The sequence below is a fragment of the Nerophis lumbriciformis genome, linkage group LG09 (assembly GCF_033978685.3).
Source record: "Nerophis lumbriciformis linkage group LG09, RoL_Nlum_v2.1, whole genome shotgun sequence".
Lineage (NCBI taxonomy): Eukaryota > Metazoa > Chordata > Actinopteri > Syngnathiformes > Syngnathidae > Nerophis > Nerophis lumbriciformis.
The window spans coordinates 31,370,100-31,388,501 of NC_084556.2; the positions used below are offsets into that span (position 1 = coordinate 31,370,100).

Here is an 18,402-nt window from a genome sequence, read left to right on the forward strand (position 1 = left end):
GTAGAACCAAAGAAGAAGACGTAAAGGAGTGACGCACTACGTATTGTGCGTCGGCGCGACGTACGCTCGTGGGTCTTGCCATACTTTGCTTGTTAGCATGTTGTTGCTAAACTCTTTTTCTCCAACTTACCTCGTCTAATAAATTCCAGTTTTTGAACTTCCCGCTTTTGAGGGCACCATGAGTACGCTATGGATGGGAAACGTGAGTTCATCGTTACTTCCTTGCTTTGTGTGATGAATATTGTTGTAATGTAGCTTGGCGGTCATGTTAGCTAGAGTGCGCACATAGAGTAGGGATATTTACAATCACATTTTAAAATACAAACCCTTCCTTACACGTTTCCTTTCATGCAATTGATTTATTTAGTATTTATTTATTGAATCAAAAATACTGAAATTCCACGACATAGTGAATTTGCAAACAGTTAAAGCTATACACAAAACAAACTATAACCTGCTACCCAAGAATATACAACAATTCTTCTCAAAAAAAGAGAAGAAATATAATCTTAGAGAAAAATGTAATTTAAAACATTTGTACGCACGTACAACACTTAAGACTTTCAGTGTATCAGTATGTGGAATTAAATTATGGAATGGATTAAGCAAAGAAATCAAACAATGTACTAATATGATCCACTTCAAGAAACTCTTCAAACTTTAAGTGTTTACAAAGTACAAAGAAGAAGAACTATGATAAACATTCTGAATTTATCTCATCCATCCATTCATTTTCAAGATAATCTTACTCATCTCACTATATAAAATGTAATTTACTTCCCCGAGTATTATTTATTTATTTTTATTGTGATTACTTATGGAGTATATTGTGAATAAATTGAGAACAAGAAGTGAACAGAAGTTTTATCAACTGTTATGTAAAGGAAAAGGGGTAGGATTAAATAAGCTCTGCTTCTTCCTACTCCTTTTCGAACATGCGAATAGAGAAACTGGAAATTGTGATGTATCACGTTGTATGCATGCATGTTCGAAATAAACTCAAACTCGACTCAACTCAATATACAGAACAGCCAAATACACAACATATTATTAACACTTGTCGCAGATGACGTGTGTTAATGTTAATTGTTACCATTAACATTTTTTGGTTTAACTGGCTTCTGTGTCTAGTTGAGGCGGATAGCGAGCAATGTTCTCTCAACCTGGTCAACTTATCTTCTTGCTCATGTCTTCAGATTTATTTTCTTGACTAGTACCGCGTCATCTAAATGCTCCAATTCGAAAAGTGCCAAAGCATTCATACAACGCGATAGAGAAATCGCTAACACAAACCTGGGTATGTCAGAAAAAACATGAAACAGGAACGTATAAAGCACCCACGTGACCAAAAGGTACTTCCGCAACTTTTGTTATGTTATCATTTATTTTAATAGTATTTTTAGAATGCGCCGTGGGCCTTTAAAACATCTATCGATAAAAGGCAGAGCCTGGTGATGCAAGCGCATTTATCATAACGCACAGTCACCATCTCTGCTTCAGTAAACAATGACGGTGAAGCTTATTATATTTATATAGCGCTTTTCTCTAGTGACTCAAAGCGCTTCTACATAGTGAAACCCAACATCTAAGTTACATTTAAACCAGTGTGGGTGGCACTGGGAGCAGGTGGGTAAAGTGTCTTGCCCAAGGACACAACGGCAGTGACGAGGATGGCGGAAGCGGGGATCGAACCTGGAACCCTCAAGTTGCTGGCACGGCCACTCTACCAACCGAGCTATACCTCCCCACTTGCTAACTTGTCAGCCACTTCTCCAAGATACTCCTTTCGAACACTGCTTGCACATTAACACTTCAGAAGGCACATATTACCCCGTTTGTTGACCTGCAAAGTATGTTTTTGGGGTGGAGGAGTCTGGTCGGGTGCTGGTTAGCTTGAAGCTAACAGTTAGCCTGTCTCCATCCTCGAACGATGTCGATCCAGCGAGAGATAAAAGTGAAGTTTCCATGGACTCACAAAGACTAAAACAACTAATTTACTCTCGGAGACATGGCACGGGATGAAGTTAAAAAGGTTGACTTTACACTCACCTTAGTGTTTACCATGAAGTCTTTCTTTTGACAGCCCCTCGCGGTAAAGTTGTCCGAGTGCAAACTGAGGCAGTATTTGTGATTGATAAACCTTTCGGCGAATCAAAATGTAAGAAATTGTACCGGAAAGTTCATTACTTTGAAGACGACCAATAAAAACGCGGAGAAGGCAGGGTCAGTTAAAAAAAAAAAAAAAAAACAAGGACGCGTGGACTTCGAAAATGCGCGTCCTTTCTGATTTCTATGCGCAAAAAGACACGAAAAGTGCGTTAACGCCAAAAGTGAGATTTATGAGATGTGTAATGTAATATCAAGCCTGTAAGGTAATCAAATAAAGCATCTAAATACGTTAAATGGCTACACTAACTTTAAAACTGTACGAAGAAAAATACAGTAACTTTCAGTTACAACTTCAAGACAAAAAGCTATGTTTCTTATTATTTATTTCAACTCAGTGTGCTCAATTGTAAGAGTGCTGAATGTTTTCCCACATAATCGCTGATTGTAAGGATTTAATTTTGCATATTGATTTAATACCAAAGTGAAAAGGGAGAACAGGCGGTAGAAAATGGATAGATGGTTGGAAGTTTGCCAAACATAATAAATAAGCCTCAATGCGTATTTTAAGGAAAGCAACACAGAGAAAAAGGATGACGCCACGTCGCAAGGGCAGTGTTTTGGGTTGATTTATGCTCTCGCTCACCTGTTTAACAGCAGCACGGCGGCCATTGGATCCTTTTGTAATCTGTGGCTGTGGATTAAAAACGAGAGACAGCTGTGATTGACAGCCATGAAAGTCTCCGACAAGTGATGTTTTTTGAAAAGTTAACTTCTATTTGTGAGAAATATAGACATTTAGTTGTTAAATTTGTTCATTTAAAACCACAGTTGGTAGCATATGGTAGCCATTGGTTGTTTCTTCAATTTTGGGGTGGGCTAAAAAAACTGTAATCTTGAGCCAGTGACATACAGCACCTTTAAGTGTGACTCTAGAGTAGATAGTTTATGGTGCAGCTCCTACTAACCAAAGAGATTACATCCATTTTGAGATTCCACCATCATTGATTTGATTGTTGCTTTGCCTAAAAACATCCTTAACTTAATAAAACTTGGATTGAATAAAATATTTTACATTTAATTTAGCTGGACTCCTACATGGATGAGAAGTTCATCACTCGAGCCTTTTCTACCATGGGGGAGCAGGCGGTCAGTGTTCGGATTATACGCAACAAATTGACAGGGTGAGTGCCAAACCCACACATTGTATTTTTTGGTAATTGTTGCTGTCAGTCTAATTTTACTTTAAACAGTGTCCCATCCTCCAGCAGTGCTCTAGGTTATTGTTTTGTTGAGATGGCAGATGAGGCCACAGCTGAGAGGTGTCTTCGTAAAATCAATGGAAAATCACTACCAGGAGCCAGCCCGGTATGAATAAAATAACTGAAAAAGTGTCATTATTTCTGTTCGAGTGACATATTTTATTGTAAATGTGCTTCCTACTCACAGCCTACAAGATTCAAGTTAAATCGAGCCACCTTTGGGAAACAAGAGACTGGGTGAGTCCAAATGAAAAACAGGACATCAGCAAAAGACTAACACATAACTTAAGTAGAATCCAGAATTTAGTCACGTTTTACACATTTTGTTATGTTACCGCCTGATTCACCCCAAAAAATTACAAAATATTTTTTTGTGATTTTTGCAAATGTATCAAAAATGTAAAAAGAAATCGCATGTACTTAAGTATTTAAAGCTTTCCTTTGTTTTGTATTGCCTAATTGGAGTCCATCTGTGGTGAATTTAGTTCATTGGACATGATTCAGGCCATAAACACTGATGCCATTAAAAAAATGCCTCTCCTGTATTAAAACTATGTCTATCCGCACGTGTAGTTTCAAAACTGTCTCTGTCTAAACAATAATTAATTCAGCCCAGTTGTCTGATCAGAAGCAGTAAAAGTAACCCTAGCTGACTTAGTGGCATTACGATGTCAAGCGATTTAAAATAAATTAATACGTACAAATAAAAAAGGGATTTATTAATTATGATCTGTAAATCTAATTAGTTTCTCTTTAAAATACATTATTGTGGTGTATCAAAAGATTGCTATATAGGGCTGGGCAGTATGCCAATTATAGACGTTATACCGGTATATTTTAGACAGAGATATGTATTTGAGACAATACTGCCATACCGGTACATCATATCTTCATATGCTGCCTTTGGTAGTTACTCGTGCTGTTTACCTGTGCTTCATTGAATTTCTTCACTTTGACATTCAGAGAGCACTGGGCAGAAATCGCAATGCTTTGTTTTAAGTGTGTGAAAGCATTCACACATAAAATATTCTTTAAACAGTCGGATTGCTTTTGTCAGTACCAGATCTGACCGTCAGCAATATACTTTGATGTAACGTGGCACGCTACTTTTGGATATGGTTTTATTTGAACAAGACAGCGTCAGAAAAATAACTAGTTCAATGCAGGAAATATCTTTTTACTAATAAAAGCAACAACCAATATCACGCTAAAATGTACTTGATATCAAATAGTTTTGTCTGCTGTCTATCAAATAGAGTTGTTTTGTACATGACAGCAGACAACAACACATGCACACGTACACAATACTACTACCGGTATGTGCCGTGGGAATACTGAACTACAAATCAATGATTGAAGTGAAAAGCTTTCCAATCCAAACTATGCCCCATTTTTTGACAATAACAAATGACAGCCATCAAAGCACATTCAATCTCTTTATTAACCAGTTGTAATATAATCCGGTGAAAAGATTAAACAGAGCAGCCGTCAGACCCGACAAACTGCCGCTGCTAACTGCTAAAGCTAACAAATGCAGCACAGCTGAAACCCTTGCTGACGTCACAGACACCACCTTTTAAAGGCACACACGCGCACGCACTTCTCTCATACGAAACTTCTCTCAACTGCATATGACATATAAATATATATATCTTTTTTGTTAAGTAACGCATTAATTACTTTCTCTAAAAGTGAATACGATTTATTAAAGTGTAATTCCATTAATAATTAAATTACTTTTTGGGTTAAGTAACGGGTAACTGTAATGTATTACTTAGTAAAAGTAATTTTCTGAAATCTGGTAGTAACAGTCATGTGGTGTTGAGTTTAAACTAAACACTTTGCACGTTTTGTTTAAAATACCGTGATATCCGTTTTGGTGCATGTCGTGTAGCCCTATTGCTACAACCAAAACAAATGGACTTTATGAAGTCGTTGATTGTTTTTAACAGACTTAAACAGATTTAGTCTTTTTACAAAAAAAACATCAGGTCCAATAAAACGTTGACATTAAAGCATCAAAACACAGTAAAATCACTTTTCTGAACAATACAGTTTTCATTAAGTATTGAACGTTAAACATGTTGCTTTTCCTGTGCTTCAGAAAATACAGTAAACATGACAGACCCGTCAATCTCAGCACTTTTAAATGAAGCTGCATGTTTCGGGAATTTTACCAATCATTCACAACCCTTATGTGAGACGACAACACATATGTCTTTCTCTTTTCCTGTTTAACAACCTCCAAAAACGTTTTTATAAACATGCTGTAAGTATATATGTAATGTAGTAACGGTCACATTCATTATAACATGTAATATTGAAGTATGTTGGTCATTTTAAGCATTGTCGGAACATTTTTTGGGGGCACATTGATTTCACAAAGTGCATTGGAACGTTCGCAATTGTTTTTTTCAACCATACTAACTGCTACTAATCATGGCAGACTTTGTGAGAGACAACTTCTACTTTGGGACAAATGATGATCCAGACTGTTTTTTTTAGCTTGAATATACAGAGGAGTTTTACAAGCTGTATGCTAAGCTCATTTAGCTCTAGTTAAACACTAACTATCATGTAGCAGTCTTGTTGAGTGCTAAACAATAAATACAAACATAATTAAAGCTGCATGCAGCTTTGAGGGCCCGTGCCTTGGGGTTCACAGGAGTCGGCAGGCTCCAATGACTCTTTTAATGATGTCCTTCCCATTGGCCAACCCACCATCAAAAATTTCAGGAAGATTGGAGCATGTGGAAGGAAGTTATGACCGTTATAATTTTCCACCACAAGGGGGAACGGAGGTCTGATCGTTTTAAGTGCATTAACGACAGTTTGATGGTTGATGAAGAGTAGCAGTTTTTGCCTCCAGGCTCTGCCCACTACGAATGTATAAGAATAGGTACTGACCAACCCAAACTTCAGGGTCTCATTGCATTTTTACCAATTTTGATCAAGTTCTGAGTTTGTGGAGCCAAGTTATAAATGTTTAAAAGATTAGTTGCGAACCGTCAACTCAAAGCGTGGCGCCATGTCACGCTTACTTAATGGCATAGGCAAAATTCAATTGCAATTTATCATCGGCTATCAGTTTATTACAGGGGTACCCATTACGTTGATCGCGAGCTACCGGTCAATCGCGAAGAGTGTGTCAGTCAATCGCTAGCCAGGCATCACTGGTTGCAGCGAGCTCAGTATTAACAAAAAAACAATGGACAAGTTGGCGATAAACACTTTTTATTTCAACAGACTCTCGCGCTGCACCTGCTGTCAAATTCCCAAAGACCGACCGCACAGTTCCTGTCTTCACAATAAAAGTGCTGCTCTATCCTGCCTGTGCTAACAAAATAAGAGTCTTAGGAAGCTATCACGCACAAGCTAGAAAGCTACAGAGTTGGCTGTCAATGTATTTCTTGTAAAGTGTATAAAAAAACAATATGAAAGCTGGACAAATAAGATGCCAAAAAACAACCACTTTCATGTGGTATTGGACAGAAAGGAGGTCTTTTTCTCCTCCACTATGTAAATTCGAAAATGTGGAAGTTAGCAGCACTACTGTGAATCCTGTCTGATTCCAATCAATGCAAGTCATCAGAATCAGGAAATACACCAACTTATATTCTTGTGTTCATAAAAGAAAGGAATCTAAATGTTATGGTTTGAGGTTATTTCGAACATGAATATAATTACAACATTATACATGTTAAAAATATGCTTGTAATTTTATTAAACACCTTTAACATGTTAACAAAAAATGTCTTTCATAAATAAATAAATATTAGTCATAAATATATATATATTTAAATTAGTTTGCATGTTCTCCCCGTGTCTGCGTGGGTTCCCTCCGGGTACTCCCGGCTTCCTCCCACCTCCAAAGACATGCACCTGGGGATAGGTTGATTAGCAACACTAAATTGGCCATAGTGTGTGAATGTGAGTGTGAATGTTGTCCATCTGTGTTGGCCCTGCCATGAGGTGGCGACCAGGGTGTAAACCGCCTTCCGCCCGAATGCAGCTGCGATAGGCTCCAGCACCCCCTGCGACCCCGATAGGGACAAGCGGTAGGAAATGGATGGATGGATATGCATATAAATATAATGTGTATATATAAATAATATGTGTAAATATTATATACATAAATATATATATCCATCCATCCATCCATCCATCTTCTTCCGCTTATCCGAGGTCGGGTCGCGGGGTCAGCAGCCTAAGCAGGGAAGCCCAGACTTCCCTCTCCCCAGCCACTTCGTCCAGCTCCTCCCGGGGGATCCCGAGGCATTCCCAGGCCAGCCGGGAGACATAGTCTTCCCAGCGTGTCCTGGGTCTTCCTCGTGGCCTCCTACCGGTCGGACATGCCCTAAACACCTCCTTAGGGAGGCGCTCGGGTGGCATCCTGACGAGATGCCCGAACCACCTCATCTGGCTCCTCTCGATGTGGAGGAGCAGCGGCTTTACTTTGAGCTCCCCCCGGATGGCAGAGCTTCTCACCCTATCTCTAAGGGAGAGCCCCGCCACCCGGCGGAGGAAACTCATTTCGGCCGCTTGTACCCGTGATCTTGTCCTTTCGGTCATAACCCAAAGCTCATGACCATAGGTGAGGATGGGAACGTAGATCGACCGGTAAATTGAGAGCTTTGCCTTCCGGCTCAGCTCCTTCTTCGCCACAACGGATCGATACAGCGTCCGCATTACTGAAGACGCCGCACCGATCCGCCTGTCGATCTCACGATCCACTCTTCCCTCACTCGTGAACTAGACTCCGAGGTACTTGAACTCCTCCACTTGGGGCAAGATCTCCTCCCCAACCCGGAGATGGCACTCCACCCTTTTCCGGGCGAGAACCATGGACTCGGACTTGGAGGTGCTGATTCTCATCCCAGTCGCTTCACACTCAGCTGCGAACCGATCCAGTGAGAGCTGAAGATCCTGGCCAGATGAAGCCATCAGGACCAAATCATCTGCAAAAAGCAGAGACCTAATCCTGCAGCCACCAAACCGGATCCCCTCAACGCCTTGACTGCGCCTAGAAATTCTGTCCATAAAAGTTATGAACAGAATCGGTGACAAAGGGCAGCCTTGGCGGAGTCCAACCCTCACCGGAAACGTGTCCGACTTACTGCCGGCAATGCGAACCAAGCTCTGACACTGATCATACAGGGAGCGGACCGCCACAATCAGACAGTCCGAAACCCCATACTCTCTGAGCACTCCCCACAGGACTTCCCGAGGGACACGGTCGAATGCCTTCTCCAAGTCCACAAAGCACATGTAGACTGGTTGGGCAAACTCCCATGCACCCTCAAGGACCCTGCCGAGAGTATAGAGCTGGTCCACAGTTTCACGACCAGGACGAAAACCACACTGTTCCTCCTGAATCCGAGGTTCGACTATCCGGCGTAGCCTCCTCTCCAGTACACCTGAATAGACCTTACCGGGAAGGCTGAGGAGTGTGATCCCACGATAGTTAGAACACACCCTCCGGTTCCCCTTTTTAAAGAGAGGAACCACCACCCCGGTCTGCCAATCCAGAGGTACTTCCCCCGATGTCCACGCGATGCTGCAGAGTCTTGTCAACCAAGACAGCCCTACAGCATCCAGAGCCTTAAGGAACTCCGGGCGGATCTCATCCACCCCCGGGGCCTTGCCACCGAGGAGCTTTTTAACTACCTCAGCAACCTCAGCCCCAGAAATAGGAGAGCCCACCACAGATTCCCCAGGCACTGCTTCCTCATAGGAAGACGTGTTGGTGGGATTGAGGAGGTCTTCGAAGTATTCCCTCCACCGATCCACAACATCCGCAGTCGAGGTCAGCAGAACACCATCCGCACCATACACGGTGTTGGTAGTGCACTGCTTCCCCTTCCTGAGGCGGCGGATGGTGGTCCAGAATCGCTTCGAAGCCGTCCGGAAGTCGTTTTCCATGGCTTCCCCGAACTCCTCCCATGTCCGAGTTTTTGCCTCCGCGACCGCTGAAGCCGCACACCGCTTGGCCTGTCGGTACCTGTCCGCTGCCTCAGGAGTCCCATGAGCCAAAAGAACCCGATAGGACTCCTTCTTCAGCTTGACGGCATCCCTCACCGCCGGTGTCCACCAACGGGTTCTAGGATTACCGCCACGACAGGCACCAACTACCCTGCGGCCACAGCTCCAATCAGCCGCCTCGACAATAGAGGTGCGGAACATGGTCCACTCGGACTCAATGTCCAGCACCTCCCTCGTGACATGTTCAAAGTTTTTCCGGAGGTGGGAATTGAAACTCTCTCTGACAGGAGACTCTGCCAGACGTTCCCAGCAAACCCTCACAATGCGTTTGGGCCTGCCAGGTCTGTCCGGCATCCTCCCCCACCATCGCAGCCAACTCACCAACAGGTGGTGATCGGTAGAAAGCACCGCCCCTCTCTTCACCCGAGTGTCCAAAACATGAGGCCGCAAATCCGATGACACAACTACAAAGTCGATCATAGAACTGCGGCCTAGGGTGTCCTGGTGCCAAGTGCACATATGGACACCCTTATGCTTGAACATGGTGTTCGTTATGGACAATCCGTGACGGGCACAAAAGTCCAATAACAAAACACCACTTGGGTTCAGATCCGGGCGGCCATTCTTCCCAATCACGCCTCTCCAGGTTTCACTGTCGTTGCCAATATGAGCGTTGAAGTCCCCCAGTAGAACGAGGGAATCACCCGGGGGGGCACTCTCAAGTACTCCCTCGAGTGAATCCAAAAAGGGTGGGTACTCTGAGCTGCTGTTTGGCGCGTAAGCGCAAACAACAGTCAGGGCCCGTCCCCCCACCCGAAGGCGGAGGGAAGCTACCCTCTCGTCCACCGGGTTGAACTCCAACATGCAGGCTCTGAGCCGGGGGGCAACAAGAATTGCCACCCCAGCCCGTCGCTTCTCACTGCTGGCAACGCCAGAGTGGAAGAGAGTCCAGCCCCTCTCGAGAGAACTGGTTCCAGAGCCCTTGCTGTGCGTCGAGGTGAGTCCGACTATATCCAACCGGAACTTCTCTACCTCGCGCACTAGCTCAGGCTCCTTTCCCCCCCAGCGAGGTGACGTTCCACGTCCCAAGAGCTAGCTTCTGTAGCCGAGGATCGGACCGCCAAGTGCCTTGCCTTCGGCTACCGCCCAGCTCACACTGCACCCAACCTCTATGGCCCCTGCTATGGGTGGTGAGCCCATTGGAGGGGGGACCCACGTTGCCTCTTCGGGCTGTGCCCGGCCGGGCCCCATGGGGACAGGCCCGGCCACCAGGCGCTCGCCATCGTGCCCCAACTCCGGGCCTGGCTCCGGAGGGGGGCCCCGGTGACCCGCGTCCGGGCGAGGGAAATCTGAGTCTCGGTTCTTGCATTTCCATAGAAGTCTTCGAGCTGCTCTTTGTCTGATCCCTCACCTAGGACCTGTTTGTCTTGGGAGACCCTACCAGGGGGGCATGGAAGCCCCCGGACAACATAGCTCCTAGGATCATTGGGACACGCAAACTCCTCTACCACGTTAAGGTGGCAGCTCAGAGAGGAGTAAATATATATATATATATATATATATATATATATATATATATATATATATATACATACATGTATATATATACATACATGTATATACTGTATGTGTATATAGTGAATCTGGAGGCTGGGGCAACTTTTTTTAAATGTTCAAGGGAGCACTAGAGAGTCAATTTAGAGATTTCTTAACCCCAAAATATAAAAAAATTTCCAGACCAGACACGCTCGCAGAAATTGGTGAGTTTTTGTGTATGTTAAAGGCCTCAAAAATGGGATCAATTTGGGAGAAAAATAATGCATGGAGCAATTACAATAGGGCTTTCACGACCTTTGCTGCTCGGGCTCCAATAAAACAATCAATTACGGTACAATGTTCGCTCTCACTAGGATGCTGGCTAGTGGGATGTTTATATCTTTCAGTATAAGGCTTCTGTTCCCCGTTTAGATGATGAATTCATCATAATCCTCATTACGCGGTTAAAAAAATGCTGAGAGCAAACAAGCTTCTTGCTGTGTCTTCCTTGCCATGTATTCAGGTCTAACGTGAATTTCAAAGTTCACCAATTTCTCGATTTATGGCCACTTCAACTATACAAGTAAGGGGCATGATTTATAATTCAGCACAAACTTTTACCAACTCAGAGGCGATGCAACAGCTCGTCGGCTCAGTATGTCAATAGCTGCATAAGCTAGTTACCGCTCTGTGACCAATGCGCCATGTTACTAAAGATAGTTTCTATACATTAGCTGTTATAATAAAAATGTTGGTAATACTTGGTTAACATGCAGGTCACGACATGTAAATGGAGCATTTTTGGCGGTTTTCGAAATCATTTTTAGAGGGCTGTATAGGCGGAATAGATAAATCCCATTAGCTGCATTGTTAGTTGTCTTGTATGAGCTGTTTTTTACAATCTACAATCTACAAAAAAGAGAGACATATGTGTTCTTGTCACACATAGGGATTGTGAATAATAGGCAAAATAAAATAAAAAAAAGTACAGTTCCCCTCTAAGTAAGAACATTAAAAATGAAATTGTTCATCCTCACAATATAAAGTCCAGTTTAGTTTGGTGAAAAGATAATGCTGTATGTACATATGATATTTTAAAATCTTTTTTCAAAAATGCATCTATGTGGAGTTTGCATGTTCTCCCCTTGACTGCGTGGGTTCCCTCCGGTTACTCCGGCTTCCTCCCACCTCCAAAGACATGCACTTGGGGATAGGTTGATTGACAACACTAAATTGGCCCTAGTGTGTGAATGTGAGTGTAAATCTTGTCTATCTGTGTTGGCCCTGCCATGAGGTGGCGACTTGTCCAGGGTGTTCACCACCGCCTTCCGCCCGAATGCAGCTGGGATAGGCTCCAGCACCCCCTGCCACCCCAATAGGGACAAGCGGTAGAAAATGGATGGATGAATAAAGCTGTAACATAACAAAATGTGGCACTCCAGATGTCGTCTTAACCAATCCCTTTCTCCTTATATAGTCAGATGTATTCTTTGTTTGTGGGAGATCTGACTCCAGAGGTGGATGATGGAATGCTGTACGAGTTCTTCTACAATCGCTACCCTTCTTGTCGTGGAGGAAAAGTGGTTTTGGACAGCATGGGAAACTCGAAGTAGGTGTTTTTTTGTTTGTTTTTAGCTGATTCTTACACACATTTACTATATGGATAATAACGTATTATAATTTTTTTTCTAATTAAACACAATTACATAATTAGATCAAAGAAGCATTAAATGTGTTTAAAAAAAAACAGGACATTTGCTATTTTTATTTAGGATTGAAGTTGACTGAGCGATTTTAGCAAAAAAGGTAGACAAACGTATGGATCCAAGAATGTTTTATAAACTCATAACTCCTTGAGTACTTTTTAAATTCTTTAGCTACTCTATTGCTATACAATTAGATATTCCCCAGAGAGTTAACTGAACAAATATTTAAAAGCATCACATTGGATGATTAGCATGGGCAATCGTTGGGAATATGTTTTTTTGAACCAAACATTTGGAGTAAGTAGCTGCTCATTTGTTAAAACAACCATGTCGAAAGATGCTTCCTGTGGTCGTACAAAATATATTATTGTTTTTGTAGGGTGAAATTATTGGCACGCATTGAGCATAAACACATCTAACAAGATATCTTAAATCAAGATGATTAAGACAACGTGTTAATGTAAAAAAATAGAAAAGTTTGGAACATGCATACACGGCATACAGTTAGGGAAATTATCTCTTCTCCTTCCGATTTTATAAGTGACCACCTATCAAAGACATGAACAGTGTCATACCAAACCATAATTTTTTGGTAGTTTTATTATAACAAAGACTATATTCACAAAAAATCAAGACAAATATTACAAGTGAATTTGTATTCGAGTTAAATATTTAATGCGGAAGCAAAACTGCAATGACTAAAACAACTCATTTACTGGACACATGGCACAGGATGAATTTAAAAAGGTTGACTTTACACTCACCTTAGTGTTTACCAGGAAGTCATTCTTTTGACAGCCCCTCCCGGTAAAGTTGTCCGAGTGCAAACTGAGACAGTATTTGTCATTGATAAAACTTTCGGTGAATCAAAATTTACGACCAACAAAAACGCAATAAACAGGGATGGGAATTTGATCCGGCAAATATAAACACAACAAAACAAAGGCGGAAAGCGATGATCGATAAATAAAAAAAACAAGCAAACCGGGCAGTAAAATATATATATATAGCCGCGTCCGGGTGACGCGCGGGCTTCTGGAATTGCACGTCATTTCTGATTTCAATGCGTAAAAAGACACAAAAAGCACTGTATATATGTGTATATGTATATATATATAATAATGTATGTATGTATGTGTGACTTTCTGTAGGGGCTGCGGCTTTGTTCAGTTCCCAGATGAGCGTCTGCAGAAGAAAGCATTGGACGAGTGCCAGGGAGCTTTGGGGCTGGGTAGTAAACCTCTGCGACTAAGCTTGGCTGCTAACAAGTAAGTAACTTTCCGGTAATACAAATTTTGTAGTACCGGTATTAGTATAGTACCGCGATACTAATGAATCATATCCGATACTATACTGCCTCTGAAAAGTATCCGCCCTGCGCCCCCGTCGTCACGTCGTGTCAATGCTGGTTTTATATATATATATATATATATATATATATATATATATATATATATATATATATATATATATATATATATATATATATACACACACACACATGCATATATACACACATATATATATATATATATATATATATGAGGTGGCGACTTGTCCAGGGTGTACCCCGCCTTCCGCCCGATTGTAGCTGAGATAGGCTCCAGCGACCCCAAAAGGGAATAAGCGGTAGAAAATGGATGGATGGATAAATATACATGCATATATACACACACACACACACATATATATATATATATATATATATATATATATATATATATATATACACATACATATACATTCTTGTAACATCATGCTAAAATGCCATAGGTTTACCTTTGACTTTCCCTATGTGTGCAGTTTAAGGAACAGGCCGCCACAGACTGAGACCAAAACCTGGCCAACTACTACCTCCTACCCTACAACCTATGACCAGTACAGCCAGTACCAACAGCAGGCTTATCCTAACTATTACTCTTCTTGGGGCTACGATCAGACTGCAGCAACGTATGGCTACGACTATTCACAGTATGACTACTCACAGTATGCCCAACAACAGGTATGCTCTCATGACCTTAGTTGATGACCATTTCCATATTTTGGAAGTGGAAACGATGACATTGCCTTTGTTTTTATGTTTTAGGAACCAGAGGTTCCTGAGGATGATGGACTTGAAGGTTTGTGTGTAGATGCCAGCACAGTGCTATTATTAATTGCCTGGTTGTACATTCACAACGTATCTTGACCAAAATGTTAAGATATGGATCGATTTTTGGCTTAAAAATCGATATTGGTTTTTCAGATGATAATTATGTAGGCCTACTGCATCAAACTGCGCCATGCTCCACAGAGCAACAAGCATGCTGCTCCTAGGATTATATACATTTGACAGACAATAACAAGTTTTTAATACTATCGTTCTATTGTGATAATGCATTTTGATGACCTGCAAATTTGACAGCAACAAGTGAGCAAACGCGTCCTCAAAGCAATGTAGCATTCTCGGTAGTGGCTAATGTCCGTCAAAAGTACAAAGCTACTTCCAAGTCTGCCTCCATGGCGGCAAGTAAAGTAATTTTCTTAAAAGTGTCATCCCGAGAGGACAATGAATAGCTAAACTACACGTAGGAGGATGTGCCAACCGCAAATAGGCAAGGCTTTTATTTTTACCGGCTGCTGCGGAAAAGACGCATCAATTTCGCACAGATAAGCTTCGAGCAGAACAGGAAGTTTAACATGTAAACAAAATAAATCTGGTTAATTTTCAGAATAAAACACTAAAACACTTTGTGTGTAATAATAGCTTACTTACTTTTTTTAAAAACACAAAACTCCGGAAATAAAAGACAAGTCAACCCCTCTTTCCCTTCTCCAATTGGATCTTCTGCCTGTTTGTTACACACAATATGTAAAGTAGTTCCTTATTCTTTTTTTATTACCGTACATACAATTATTTAAACAAAACAAAGTCAGTACTACAATAACTAAACAAAAGCACTAAATACAGTCTACTGTGCTGCTGACTTAAATAATTTGGTTTTTGCCCTAAAAGTCCTCCTATGTCCAAGGATTTATTCCCTGAGTTTATTAAGATGAATAAAATTTAATTTGTGAAAATAAAAATATTGATCAAATCACTTTAGTATCGATTATATCTTAATTCTACGCTTGTACGGACACTGCCGATATGTGGATCGATCCACCCAGCTGCAAGCTCAACATATCTCAGCGTACCTCCAACTTATTCGGCTTGTCAGACTTTTCCACTGCACTTTCCCAGGACACAGTGAGCTCAATGATGTTAAATGAAAAAAAATTGGGATCGAGCAGAAATGACACTCTTCTCATGCAGGGCAAAAGGACAGTTGCACGAGTGGTCTGTTTGTACATGTAGCTGTACTTTGATAATAATTTCCTCTGGTATTAAGATTTTATTCAGGACTGTATGTTCCGTTCCTATATTGATATCGGATATTAGTCCGATTATAGTAAAAAAACAAGTACCGGTATCAAATGAAATTGGTTTGCATCTAAAGTATCCGATCTAAGCTCTGATACAAGCAGTCTTGCAACATGTTTACTTGTGTAAAGCTGGACAGCCAGTTAACATCTAAACATCCTCCGCTAAGCACACAGTTTGTCTATTCTTGTATTTCAGTCAGTTTTACACTTAGCAAACTCATCTCACCGCAGGCCTGATGTTTGACATCCCTGGTCTAAATGCAAGGCGACCTGAATGTGACATTTTCGTCAGCTTTGGGTAAGCTACGTCATTCGTGTGCGCTGGAAAAACGCAGTCGCCAGCAGAAATGGGTATTTCATTACAACATCCGGTTTCGGTTTCTATTTAACACGACCCAATTATCGGTGCATCACTTGTCGATAGTGCACAAATAATAGCCTATATGTAATATATGAATATATATTTTGATTCCGAAGAAATAGCGGTTGTTGAAAGACCGAATTTGACGCTGTGGCGCATTTGCTTACATGTGAGTTGTAAAATAAAGCTCCCGTAGATCCATGCTGATGTCCGTGTCTCCTCTACTTAACAGCCATAAAAATATTACCACCCTCCCAAAAATATTACACTATATACATCCATTCATACATTAATTTAATTTACTCTCATGTTGCGACTTTTATCTTATTTTATATTAGTAGCGTCTTCTTCCTCACGGTCAAGTTCCTTTGTTTTCACTTTATCAAAGTGCGCATGCAAGTGACGTGCACGTTTACACTGGAGTCTGATTCAAATCCCATTTTATTTGCAGTATAAACAGTCAGCTGGAAAAAATCAAATCTAAAAAAAATCTGATTTGGCCCACTTTGGTCTGCAGTGTAAACCTAGTCCATATGTGTACTATTATTCTATGAGTAAACTCACTTGATTAAACCTTTAATAACATTCCACATTACAAAATGATAAAAGTAGGAAATGTTTTGCCTTAACTTAGTGTTTTCATACCTACTGTTGTTCTCTGACTAATTTTGCTTTATCAAGCCTATTTTTAACATGCCACACATGTATGATTTGTGCTCATATTTTTTCGGAATAATATTGGTACTGGCCAACACTCAAGGCTTCAATATTGGTATAATATCGGAAGTGAAAAAGTCGTATCAGGACACCCCTGATGTGTACAATGATCAATTACAGTCCAATCACATTGTAAGGAACGCATGCTGTCACTGTTTTTCCAGACCCTTCGCCACAACTGGATGTGGCAGAAACCAACAGGAGCTTCATAGAAAGCAGTGAAGAACTGTATGATGCTCTAATTGAGTGTCCTTGGCAATCAGTGGAGTTCGCCTTGGAACAGGACCAAGTGATGGCAACCATACCTGAACCACTTTGCTACTAAGTCCACAGGAAGTTGCCCCATACATTTTTATCTACAGCTGTCCACTGGAGGTTTGACAATATAATCCATCTTTTTTAAGGAAAAATAGTTTCATGGAGTCATCACAGGATAAAAATAAATTGCTGGCAATTCACATCCACAATGCTTTTGCCACCTAATCTCAAGTGTGTCGTCTTAAAATAGTTTATTTCTAAAAAACAAAACAAACTAACCTTCCATCCATCCATTTTCTACCGCTTGTCCCTTTTGGGGTCGCGGGGGGTGCTGTAGCCTATCTCAGCTGCATTCGGTACAAAAAATATTTCCACATTACCGTACATAAAATACAATTGTTTTTGTTCATGTGAAATTCCATCTGGAAATTCTTTGTACTTTGTGGTTTAATGTATACATCTGCAAGTGTTGTATTGAGTTATGCTGTTGTATTAAAATACAATAAAGCTGGAAAGAACAAATGTATATCTTGAGGTCTGGTTTAGATATGTTAATACAAAACTTGCCGTGAAAATGGGTATGTCACAGATAGGGATGAGTTCCTCTGGGAATTTACTTGAATTAACCTCCACCCCATTATACTGATGGTCCAGGCTCCCTAGTCCAGCAAGTTTTCAGAGTCAATTGAAGCAACAAAAAAAAAAAACTTTAGTTGGTGACACCCTCTAGTGCCTTGAGAATGTAAAACCAAAGCTCTGAAATCCTACTGATGTTCTGGATGTTTGTTTCTCTGTCAAACACACCATCAGCAGCTTCTCCATATGTTCATTGATACATGTCATGTCCACCGTTTAGATATTATTTTAACATCTTTGGCTGACAGTATACTCATTTTGCTTTAGTATGGTGCAGACGAGCAGTGATACGCTCAATTTATTTCGTCAAATCAACTTTACGCTCATTCGTATTTTTAAAGAGTTATTTCTTCAAATTAATATCACCCATTTCTTCTCAGTACTGTCCTTCATCTCTTAAGTTGAGGTACCACTATATTTCTAATTGCTACGC

At 41.1% G+C, this 18,402-nt stretch overlaps 1 protein-coding gene across 3 annotated transcripts; it reads left to right on the top strand.

Moving 5' to 3' along the window:
* Window positions 1-17,859, top strand: LOC133607402 (tRNA selenocysteine 1-associated protein 1-like). Of its 3 annotated transcripts, none has more exons than XM_061961984.2 (9): window positions 1-202; window positions 3,193-3,290; window positions 3,375-3,474; window positions 3,556-3,605; window positions 12,364-12,495; window positions 13,744-13,860; window positions 14,396-14,594; window positions 14,679-14,712; window positions 17,240-17,859. In XM_061961984.2, exons 1-9 carry the CDS (start codon window positions 179-181, stop codon window positions 17,398-17,400), a joined length of 915 nt encoding a protein of 304 aa, XP_061817968.1. In that variant the 5' UTR covers window positions 1-178; the 3' UTR covers window positions 17,401-17,859. The 3 variants fall into 3 exon arrangements, with proteins under 3 accessions (XP_061817968.1, XP_061817969.1, XP_061817967.1); XM_061961985.2 differs by having other exon boundaries at window positions 3,378-3,474; XM_061961983.2 differs by having other exon boundaries at window positions 2-202; window positions 3,360-3,474.
* Window positions 17,860-18,402: the final 543 nt, after the last annotated feature.